The 12577-nt window shown below is 41.8% G+C and overlaps 1 protein-coding gene across 12 annotated transcripts in view; it reads right to left on the bottom strand.

The window, feature by feature from the left end:
• Positions 1-12577, bottom strand: part of CSMD2 (CUB and Sushi multiple domains 2) — a 492929-nt gene that overhangs the window by 37079 nt on the left and 443273 nt on the right. For 11 of the 12 annotated variants that reach the window (XM_082233177.1, XM_082233182.1, XM_082233183.1 and 8 more), the window contains 6 exons: positions 11396-11581; positions 10399-10593; positions 4941-5114; positions 3499-3672; positions 2074-2247; positions 147-335 (listed from right to left, as the gene is read on the bottom strand). In XM_082233177.1, the coding sequence (XP_082089303.1) occupies positions 147-335; positions 2074-2247; positions 3499-3672; positions 4941-5114; positions 10399-10593; positions 11396-11581 (1092 nt within the window). The remainder of the gene's footprint in view (positions 1-146; positions 336-2073; positions 2248-3498; positions 3673-4940; positions 5115-10398; positions 10594-11395; positions 11582-12577) is intronic. The other variant, XM_082233181.1, reaches the window with a different exon arrangement.

The following is a 12577-nucleotide window of genomic DNA, read 5'->3' as shown; positions in this document are numbered from 1 at the left end:
TGGTGGCATCTACATTTCAATTGGTCAGCTATAATATGATGTGTATGTGGCAGTGGGAGATCACCATCTCAGAAAAGGGGGGGGCATTTTCAAAACATGCACCACCATAAGGGAACTCAGCCTCTACAGGAAACTGAAGAACTTACAATGACACACTGGGAGGGGCCGATCCCAAGTGCCATCCCCCTGACAGGAAAGAACATGGGTGCCCAGCAAGTAAAATCCATGGTTGCACTGATATGAGACAGTTGTTCCAAAGCTGTATCTGTGAGGCCCACTCGGTTGCACTTGTCGGACGCTGTTTTCCAGGTGCCCAGGGTCAGTACAGTTTACAACTGCAAGCAAATCACAGAAAAAATAAATAAAAAGAAAAACAGAGGGTGTAACAAAGGGGGAAATATTCTTTTAAAACTAAAAAAGGGTGTTAAATTCTTACACAATACTTTTCCAAAATTAGGTTTCTTTTCCACAATGCATTGAAATTAATGTGGTGGTTTTTGTTTTTTTTGGAAAAATGTTTAATTATAATGTGATTTTTTTATCAAGTAAATACGGTCATTCACGGGGGAGAGAGCTCCCAATCCTGAAAAGAAATGGAGGGTTATAATATACATTGCCAGTGGGATTGTTCCAGGATTGGGGTCCAACCTCAACCCCAATCAAGAGAAAAGACCTTGTCAAGGTGTGTGTGGGTGGAATATTTGACAAGGATATGGAAGGAAGGAGACAAAAGACGGGAAGGGTGTGTGTGCCCAAGATGGGGGAAAGGCAAAAGGGTGGGAATTCGAGAAGTGAACTTTAATAAAATATATAATGCTACAAGCTGATAGAATAGCCCCGGAGGGCTGAATAACAGGAACAACATTGAGGGGCCTTGAGATAGGAAATATCTCCACTTGTGCCTGGCTGACATGACCTTTGAAAATGTGCACTCATCCCTCCTGCAATCATTTTTTTTTTTACACATCCCTTTATCCAAAGACCCTCAAGGTGGCTTACAAATCAAGCTGCCAAAACAATTCAAATTTCAATGGAACAATGATATAATCAGTAGATTAAACACTGGTCAGCAACCAATTAAAATGCAAAAGCATCCCTCCTGATCTCTTAACCATCTGCAAAACTCACCCCCCACCTAAAAAAGAACAACTCTCAGCCCTTCCTGAAAATCACCAGGGTTGGGGGTTGGGGGCTGTGCACCTCTTCAAGAAGTTGGTCCAGAGGGAGGATGGAAGGAAGGAAGAGATGGGCACACCATAAATATCAGATTTTTAAATAGAAAGTATAAATTATTTAAAATGTCACGAACAACTCAAGCTATTTACTGCTCAACATTTATGCAACATCATGTAAGTCATAATATGTACATTTCACAACCTGGAAGGGTAAAGCAATTTTCACCATAGTTACATACTGCATCATTTATATATTCTGTCAAAAGTCAGCTATTCAGTATTTGCTTGGGCACTTTCAGTTGGTTTTAATATCCATTTTTAAATATACTTCACTCATTTTTGTGCTCCTGTGAGAAAAATGCACTGCATATTCTTTATGAAATACATTGATGCTTCCCAGCTTCAGACGTGAGACCTTACTCTCCTCCTTTGCTCCTGCATTCTTTTGGCCTCCCTGTCCCCCTTCTCCTTTGCATAGTCTGGGGGGACAAGACTCCAGGCCCCTGAGATACCAGGATGGTCCCCTACCACCACCCTGATCTGCTTTTTATTCCTTCTCATGAATTATATTGGTTGTCCTTTTTCTGAATCTTTTCCAAATCTAGAATAGCCTTTTGGAGGTGAGGTGAACAGCACTGTACACAGTACTCCAAATGCAGTCACACTATAGATCTGTAAAATGGCATTTTGATATATTGGCAGTTTTATTTTCAGTTCCTTTTTCACAGCTGGGTCCACTACTGCCCCAAGTTCTTGATCCTGGTCTGTCACCACCAGTCCAGACCTCATGAGCGGATATGTGAAATTAAATGCTTTTGCCCTGACATCAATTTACACCTGTTTAACAAATGCAGACAGAAAGACAGAATACGAAAAGAAGAAGAGAAGGTTGACTTACTGCGGCAGATGGGAAGGGCATTACTCCACTGGCCATTTGCCAGGCACTGGGACTTGGATGTCCCTTCCAGGCGGTAACCAATGTTGCAGACAAACTTGGCCACATCATTCAGGTTGAATTGGTTGCCTTGCGTCAGGCCATTCGTTGGATTTCCAGGGTGACCGCAGGTTATGGCTGCCGTGAGAAAGCTGAGATGTTAGCCAGTCCGCCCTTGCTGTGTGGCTGAAGTATGGGTGCTTTCGGACAGGGGACAGAACGTAACGAGGTGCTATGCGTAAACTTTTTCAAGCACAGAGGATTGCTGCAGGGGAGAGACCCCTGGAACCATCAAAGGACAAGTTCTTCCCCCTTCTTTGCCCTACCGCTGATGCTTAAGTATTTACTTTTGCTCTTTCTTAACATTTTTAAATAGGGAATGTTCTTTGCCCTTTTGGTAGGAACGGAAGGTATTTGGGTTTCTAATACTTTTGAAATGTTAAAGTTTCATTTTTTTTAAATTTTTAACATTTGCATTGTTTGTTATTTGCAATTATTCTTTGTGAGTTGCCTCGGGGGGGGGATTTTTCAGCCAAAAGTAGCATGTAAATAAACAGTAGCATAACATAACTTATCCAATGTCAGTCCTACTCAGAGTAGATTCATTTGAATTAATGAACTTGGCTTAGTTAGGTCCATTATTTTTTATGGCTCTACTCTGAGCAGCACTTGAGCAGTGACTGAGTTTAAACCAAAATTGATCTTTTAAAAAATATAAATATAAAAAGGGAAAGAAATTATTCTGCTGCCACCACTGCTGCCAGTAGGGATGCACAGATGTGCCAACTGTGGTTTCTCATTTTTCCAATCTTAAATTCAGTTTTCAATGTTTCTGCATCAGCATGCTAATTTTTTTAAAGTCCACTTGTCCAATGCCTTGGTGTCCATTTTTCCTAACATATATGTTTTGCTACACTTCTTTTGTATGCTACAATTTTTAGGGAGCAATTTATCTTAATATATTCCTGTTTTTTCCCTAATATTTCTATGAGTGCATGCATCTTTATGCACTCTTTCCCCAAATACCTGCATTCTTGTGTAGTTTTTTGGTTGGAGAAATGCAATTGCGAAATTTGGAGAGGTGCACATTTCGAAAGACTTCTGCATTTTGGTTCATGTTTGAAGTGTGAATTAGGTAGGTTTACCCCACGATGGAAAGTAAACCCAAATTTCTTCCCCATCTCTACAATGGTAAACCTACCCCACTTCACAAAATCCTGAACAGTTTTCTGCCCCTTCGAAATGCAGGTCCAGCAGGGCCCCTGCTAGTGGGCCCACTGGTTTCCTTGACAAATTGCCCAACACTGCTGACCCTGCCTGTTGCCCCTTTCTGATGGGACATGCACTGCACCACACACAACTCTATAGTAAAGATAGCAACATACTTACGCACACAGACAGGAGTCTTTCCAGACCAGCGGTGGTCTTGCTGGCAGATCCGGACAGACATCCCAATGAGTCGGAAGCCAGGGTTGCACTGGTACACCACACTGCCCCGGTAGTTGTAGTTCTCACCATTTATTTGGCCATTGACGATGGGGCCAGGTTCGCCACAGTGACCCGCTAGGCAGAGATCAAACCGGGGGGGGGGGGAATCAGCCAGAGCTACTGGTTTACCCTAAGAACAGCATATGGTCCTCTGAACCTATACTTGATGTTTTTATTAATAATTTTAATATCTCTTTGTAAACTGCTTGCTTTTTTACTACAATCAAGAGGTAAAAATGTATAAATAATTGCAATCCTGGGGTATGTTTTGAAAAAAAATTGAGCTTATTTTGCAGAGGTAGACCATAAAGTGCTAAACTAGTGTGGGTACCCAGTTGTGGTGCCTTCCAGAAGTTGCTTGACTCCTGACTCCCAAATCTCATCAGTCCCAACCAGTGTAGGCAGTGATCAGGGATGGTGGCAATGGGACTGCAAAATATCTAGGGGACGCTACCCCTAAGAGAAAAAATACTAGAGGGATAGGCACCTGCAAATCAGATGTAAGGCTGGAATTAAAAAGAATTAGAAGAATATTCTAAAACATCTGTGGCAGATGTAGGGTAGTTTGTTACTTATAAGATAATGCTAGCAGTGAGAAACATAAACCATACTTTTTCTTTTCCCCAAATCAGTGTCAAATGGATTTATTTATTTATTTTTAAAAAGTCAAAACGATTTGGGGAACTTTCTCATTTTAAATTTAGATTATTTGCAGTTCCCAAACTTGTTATGTCGAACTTACTCCAGGATTGTCTTGTTTTTTAATTTTTATTATAATGCCTATTGGCTAGAAACAATAAGAATCTGACTGATATCATTAACTTATCATTAATAAATTGATGCCACTCCAAGGATAAACATCAGGTAACCCCAACATCTGGGGAGAAATTCTCAAAGCAACCGTTCTTTCACAAGAATGTTAGAAATATCCCAATCAGGTAGTCAGAAGGACTGCAGAGATTTGCGACAATTCTCTTAGTTGCTTTATTAAGATCATTCACTGGCTTTTCCCAGCAGGGAGAGATAATAAAGGAAGTTCAAGGTATGTTTCAATCTAACAAACAAATAAACTAAATACTGTAATGCAAGTAAGAAAAGCGACACATATTTTCTTTTATTGTGCATGCCAATCTAGCATTTCAGATACCAGCTGGTTAGCAATGGCAGCCAGAGATTAATCAACCAATGTTTCAGTTGATTCATCTATTGGCTTGATTTAAGCTTGCAGCCTCCATTCTAAATCTACATGCCACAGAAATACAGCTTTAATGGTGTTCATCAGGGCTACAAACAACGTTCAGTTTAGCGGCTCAAAAGCAGCAAAACATTACTCAAGCACCTACCTAGGCATGTCACTTCCAATCCACTCCAGAGGCCGTTTGCCATGCACTCCCGCACACGTGAGCCTACCAAGGTGTAACCGGTATTGCAGGAGAAGATGGCAGTAGCACCATAAATGGTTAGGGTCCCAATCTTGTTCCCATTGGGTGGTACAGGCAGATCTCCACAGGAGATAACTGGAGGGAGAGGAGAAACATCCGAGTGAAGGACAAAGCAACTTGGGTAGAAATAATAAGCAATGGTCTCCTGCTAGGAATACTCTGCTCACAAAGCTGGATTAATGATCGCTTACATAATGATTTTTTTGCAGGAAGTTTCTACCATATTGAGCATCGAAAAATGCTTCACACAAGTTTTTTTAAAAAATCTAATTAGCAAAACATTTATATTCTGCTTCTTGCAGACTAAGGTTGGCGCCACAAATGGGTTATGTGTGTGCACACAAATGTCCATGTGTCTGCATGTCTGTGGTGTAAAGCTCTTGACAGAATACGAAAATTATCTGGTGCGGTGTGCTGTAGTCCACAATTTACACTTAATGGATTCATCTCCTATGATCTCCGAAGAAGCTCGTATTGTTTTTTTACATACACAGACACAGGTAGGTAGACCAGGAAAACAAATAAAATGAGTTGCAGGTAGCTGTCAATTTGCAGCAGAAGTTTAAAAGAGCCAGAGCAACCTTAGGCTTGTACACCCAAACAGAAACTGCTAGTGATGCCACCAAAATACTTAATTATAATCTTGTTCTACCAGTCCCATCATACAGATCAAAGGTTATTTCCCTCCAAAGTTCTTCTACAGCTCAGATTACAAAATGAGACACTGCATACGCAGCTATTTTTAGTCTGTGTTTTGGAATCAATTAGTGCTCACACAGAGCTAATCAGACAATCCAAAGAGAGTCAGTCTCTCTCTCTCTCTCTCTCTCTCTCTCTCTCTCTCTCTCTCTCTCTCCACACACACACACCCCTTAAGGCTCCATACACTGGTAGTAACCCCCAGCAATGCTCATAATGTTTAGGATTAAGGAGCAGTGCAGCATAGCTAGGAATACAAAAAACCCCAAATTAAAACTGAAGCCAATCTAATATAGCACAACCAACATTACATGCCATTTTATAACTTGTTACGTGAAAATAAATTCCCTTAGCCCTATATTTTCCTCAAAAAATACTCCACTGCTATGAAAAACTGATATCTTAGTGTTATCATAGCACTGCCATCAGCACCCTGTTTGCTCTCTGGTTATTTGGACTACAATTCCTACAATTTCTAGCCAGTTGTGCTTTTTGGTGAGAGCTTTACAGCGATGCCTCGGGTTACATACGCTTCAGGTTACAGACTCCGCTAACCCAGAAATAGTGCTTCAGGTTAAGAACTTTGCTTCAGGATGAGAACAGAAATCATGCTCCGGTGGCACGGCGGCAGCAGGAGGCCCCATTAGCTAAAGTGGTGCTTCAGGTTAAGAACAGTTTCAGGTTAAGTACGGACCTCCAGAACAAATTAAGTACTTAACCCGAGGTACCACTGTACTAGAAAACATCTAGAAGGCACCAAGTTAGTGAAGGCTGTCATAGCACAACTCCTGGCTTGCTGACCACATGAATCCATAGTGGTGATGTCCACATTTCTGCCTAGTATGTACAGAGTTCAAAAGCGGCAAAAATTTGCTACTAGATGCACATTTTCTAAACTACTGACTTGGTCCATGTGCCCATGAGATCAACAGATGACATTCTGGATCATCTAAAGGTTGTAGATGCCCTGTGGACCAGAAACCAAATAAGCTTGTGGAATATTGTTGTTTCAGAGCTGAGGATTGGGGAGACAAAGGGAAGGAGGACAAAAATGTGCACACACCATCCAATTGCCAAAATCTCCACCCACCCCCCAATCTCAGCAGTAATTATATGGAAAATGTGTTATCCAGAGTGCAAAATACTTTTGTAAGACTTCCATTTCATCTTATGACATGAATTTCCTACAAATGAGAGCATTCTCTTATCAAGAATTCTTGTATTTACAGCTTGGTAATTCTTTGAAATCAACAAACAGATCTGTCTGGCAAAAACTTACTGAACAGTTTTAATATGACAGATTTGGGCACCTGTGAGTAGAGTGAGTAGAGTGAAGACCTCAAAGAAAAAGAGGCATATTCTTCAAGATCTATGCCACAGCAATCGGCAAAGGAGTGATGAACCCTGCTCACTATTAAGGATGGATGCACCTGCTAATTTTTGTTCCTTTCAGGTTCTCATTTTTCTAATCTGAAATTCAGTTCACTCACTAATTTGCTTTTTTAAAAAGTCCCCACAAAAAAACTATCAGGATTTTAGTATGCGTTTTTCATAATATACAGACTTTTGCAAAGCAATTTCTCCCCAATATAATGCTTTCTTTTCACTAATGTGTGCACTTTAATGCATAAAGGTAAAGGTACCCCTGCCCGTATGGGCCAGTCATGCCAGACTCTAGGGTTGTGCGCTCATCTCACTCTATAGGCCGGGAGCCAGCGCTGTCCGCAGACACTTCCGGGTCACGTGGCCAGTGTGACAAGCTGCATCTGGTGAGCCAGCGCAGCACACGGAACGCCGTTTACCTTCCCGCTGGGAAGCAGTCCCTATTTATCTACTTGCACCCGGGGGTGTTTTCGAACTGCTAGGTTGGCAGGCGCTAGGACCGAATGACAGGAGCGCACCTCGCCGTGGGGATTCAAACTGCCGACCATACGATCGGCAAGTCCTAGGTGCTGAGGTTTTACCCATAGCACAACCCGCGTCCCTACTTTGATGCATACTTTCCCCTAAATATTAAAGGGCAATGTGAATTTCTGTACACAATTTTTGGCTGGAGAACTGCACTGCAACATTTGGAGAAGTGAGAGTTTCAAAGACTAGCTGTGTTTCAGTTCACAGTTAAAATGCCGATTGAACCAAATCCTCCCCACCCCCAATTCCTACTCATTACACAAAAGCTCACCTGTCACTCAGCTATGCTTCTGTGCAGATTCTCATGGGGATTGGGATAGTAAACTGATTTTTTAATTTAAGTAGCAATTTCTACTTGACAGTTTGGTTTGGCTTCATTTATCCCACCACAAAATGGGGAAGCTAGAATAGCTATGCAGTACAGTATGTGTCCTTGCAAAAGTGAGGAAATGTTTATATATATATATATATATATATATATATATATATATATATGAGAAGCCTTTTTTATGGGAGGGCAGCGGGGAGAGGGGATGACAACACTTTTCATAAATGCTGAGCTTAAAACACAACACTTTTGTCAGGGCTTACAAGACAGCTGTCACAGCTTCTGCTCTTGTTAGCTTGGTGTGAGTGACAGACTAGACCCTCTGATTTGTTTTTAAAAGCAGTGCTTATAGAAGACTGAGCTGGGGCACTTTTAGTGACCAGTTCTGTCAGCAATGAAAGGCATCCCTTGCCCAAACATGGATCACTGTGAAAGGCAGGTGTGTTTGTGTGTGTGTGTGTGGGGGGATATCTGTCTATAAAATGAAAGTTGCTCTGAATGGTCAATGCTTGTTCTCACTTATGCAATTGCTCAGGAACTCCAGCTTGACCAACCACTCCAAAAATTATTGCTTAGAACAGGAATGGGAACTGGATCTGCCCAGCAGGCTCAATCCAGACCTCTCCCAATTCCTATGGGCTAGTTTGACATGTGGGCAGAGCATCACAATGACAGGTGAAGCATTCTCCATTGCTCTTGTGGTTTGAAATCAAATTGTGCAGACTAATGAAAGCAGGGAGGTTGCTTTCAAACTACACAGGCAAAGGAAGTGTTTCTCTTATGCTTCTTTTGTCTGTGTGGTTTGAAATCAAACCGCAGGGGCAAATGAAGTGGGGTTTGCAGCAACTGCTGATCAGATGCTCAGTGGTTGCTGCTTTCTTTGCCTGTATGCAATCCAACCATGCAGGCAAAGGATTTGCTGTATGTGTCAAGTAACTGTTCAGTACTGACAGGACATCTTGCTTGCCAAGGAACAACCAGGAGTGCACTTCAGGGGTCCTGATTAATCCTTTGCAGCCACTAATTTTCCTTGCCCCACCTAGGATATATCATGGAGTATCTGGGGGTGATTTGGGGGAAAATGACACTGTGGGCTGTATTAGAAACCCCTGCTATGCCTACAGGTAAATAGATATTTAAACTAATTTGCAATGCATGTTATTTACACTATTCCAGTTTCTGAAGGTTGCTGCCAAAAGCAGCTGATGTGCACTTAAGACTGCACTCCTAAGCATGTCTCCTCAGCAATAAATTCCATTGAATTTAGTGACGCGTACTCCCAGGTAAGTGGGGTTAGGATGACGGTCTTTTTTCTGCTTCTTATTGTGAATTTCAAAAACCATTAGAATGCATCACTCATTATTGTTCTTTACATATGAAAATAAATTATCCCTTGTTACCTGTAGATTTTATCTCTGCTCCTCAAAGTCCTAGCCTGTTTGTCAAAATGGGGAGAACCATCTGAATTTGACTGCTCATTCTAAAAACTCATTTTAAAATTAAACTTCTCCTTTTCTTCTCCCCCCACCCTTCCCTGGTGCCTGAGTGAGGGGAATGAGATTGTTAAACTAAGGTAGAGAGAGTGGCTACAATATTAACCTCACTTACCTGGGAGTTAGCATCACTGAATCAAAGAGGCTTATTTCTGACTAGACACGGTTAGGTTTCACGGTCATTAACTATGAAAGGGAACATGGAGGGGTGATAATTGATTTGCAGATATCTATTGATGGCTGAAAGGGAAGTAATAGTTCTGCTCTATTCTGCCTTGGCCAGACCACACATGGAATAATGTTTATGGTTCTGGGTTCTACAATTTAAGGATATTGACAAGCTGGAATGTGTTCAGAGAAGGGCAACCAATATGTTCAAGGGTCTGGAAAACTAGTCTTATGAGGAATAGATGAGAGAGGAGAAATGACAGCCGTCTTCAAATATCTTAAGGGCTGTCACATGGAAAATGGAACAAGCTCTGGAGGGTAGGACACAATAGAACGGATTCAAGTTACAAGAAAGGAGATCCAGAAGAACTTTCTGACAGTAAAAGCTGTTTGTCAGTGGAATGGGTTCCCATGGGAGGTTTTTAAGCAGAGGTTAGATGGCCATCTGTCATGGATGCTTTAGTTGAGATTCCTGCATTACAAGACATTGAACTTGATGACCCTTGGGGTACCTTCCAACTCTACAGTTCCATGATTCTATGAAATATGAATATCCATTGTGTGTTGCATAACATATATTTCTGCATTAATGAATGAAATGGAACACCTGAGTGAGATCAACTATTTGCTGCAAAACAGAATATACCAGATGAAAGTGCAAATGAATATTGGAACACATTGCAGCATATTTGTCCATCCCTCATTATCTTTATCTTCTCATTTCTGAGCAGCTAAAATGCCAAGGTGGCAGCTAGCTTACTTCTGCAGGTTGGCTTGGGCTCTCTTATGCTCCAGGTTTCATTGGCTTGACAGTGGATGACACGGTAACCTGTGTAGTAGTACCCGGGGTCGCAGATCAACATTAGTTGTGCATTGTACTGGTACTGGGTCTCGTAGATCAGCCTCCATCTACCATGCTCCACAGCAATGCTGCCAATATCAGGGCAGCTAACCGCTGAGCACCAGCCATGGAAAGAGAAGAAAACAAAATTAACAAAATTACCTGCAAGAAACCAGACCAAAGACCCACCACCACAGCTGAACATTGACCAGTATTGTGACCTGATGAAGCTTACAAGTAAGGCAAAATGGCTGCTTCTGCCACTGTTACTGAGCTCAAATATTTGGCAATGCATGAAAGTAGTTGTGAGTTGGTCACAGAGAGGGATGCTTGGAGGGAGCAAAAGGCAACACATCACAATTAGGATACTGCACCCTCATTCCAACCATTTAATGCTATCCATGTGACACTTGATAGTTTGTCATTGTTTAATGGTTTGTAAGATGCACTGGGAACCTTTTTCTGTCTGAAGTTTGGGTTTGTTTCCTTTTAAGTTCTAAACAAACAAACAAACAAACAAACAAACATGGAAAATGAAATAGCTAAATGGATGAATAGCTTATTGGAAACTCTGTGATTGGAGGAAATATACATCCAGACCAGATGCTGAGGAGGACAAATGGCAAGCAAGGGTAGGTCTATCAGAGGTAATTGGCTGTGCAAACTGAAAAGGGAATCTCCTTATTCTTGAGCATCAGATGATTTAACAGACTACAAAGGAAGGTTTATGCTTTCATGTCCTTCTTCAAGTCTTCCCAAAGGAATGACTGGCCATTGATGGAAACAGAATGTTGAACTACGCAGACCATTTGTATGATTCAGCAGAGCTCTTGTATTATTCTTAAATAATGCCAGATGTTTAGTTCAACAAACATATAACTCTCAAAAGGGAAACAATACATAAAAGGGGACTTACCCACGCATGGAAGAGGGTTATTGCCATTACTCCACTGCCCGTTTGTCAGGCACTCAATGCTGGATGTTTCCTGGGCTTGAAGGTGGAAACCCTGCTTGCACTGGAAGACTGCTTTGGTGCCCACTGTATATTCCTTGCCAAAAACGACCCCATTCTTTGGCGCTTTGGGAACTCCGCAGGAGAGGGCTGGGAAGGAAATGGTGAGGTGTGCCATCATTTGCACCTTACATGAGTTTTTTGCTTCTCTAATTGGATTATTCCAAAAGTAGCCCTTCTTGCCTATCCACAACCTCCCACCCCAGAAGCACATGAAGCAGCAATGCTATGACTGCAAAATTTGGAATAAAAATATAGATCAATACAAGTGGTAGAGATAATCCACTCCTTCTCCTTGCCTCCCCAACAACTTTGACCAATGATTAAGCAGTTCCAAAGAAAGGGGTGGGGTCTGAAACAGCTGGCCCCGCTTCAGCACCTTATTTGCAGGCAAATAAAAATTAGGGGGCAGCTGTGTTGGTCATGATTCAACCATGAAACAATTTGGGGGGGGGGGCGGGGGAAGAAGGAACTTGCAGCTGCAGTGCAGAACGAGCTTCTTTAGTTTTTCTTTCTTCTTTTCTTTTTCGAAAGGAAAAAAGGAACTCTCCATAATTACATGTCTCTCCCTTTAAACAAGGAAAGTATGAATTAAGTAGGTCCACCTGTAAAAACAAGCTGAAATTAATTCCCACCCTAGTCCTATTGCTGCCCAAATCATTTTGCCCCATTCTTTTATTTTGCTTTGTGGGTTTCCCTTGCCCCCCCAACCCACATCCAAATTCCCAAAATGAAGTGAAAGGAGATCTGTCCTATTCCAGATCTGGAAGTGGCGTTGGCAGAACTACACCTGGTTGTATGATGCTTAAGTATCTGGTCTCAAAGGCAAATGAAGGCAAAAGAGAGAGTTCAAGCGCATGACACAAAAATCCAGACCAAGTTCAAATGGACAACAGGCAGTAGACAGGAATGGACATCTGGGGAAGAATTCTCATAAGCGCCTCGGTAGGGAGTGTCATATAGGTAGCAAATGACACAAAGTACACTGTAAGGGTCTCACAGTGCCATAACTATGGGGGTGAGGGATGATAGCTGGGGTTTTTTTTGCCCTGGATTAAACCTCCAGATGAGTGGCATTGAGGTTCC

This window comes from Podarcis vaucheri (assembly GCF_965113315.1).
Source record: "Podarcis vaucheri genome assembly, chromosome: 7".
Lineage (NCBI taxonomy): Eukaryota > Metazoa > Chordata > Lepidosauria > Squamata > Lacertidae > Podarcis > Podarcis vaucheri.
This window is presented reverse-complemented; position numbering and strand designations above follow the sequence as displayed.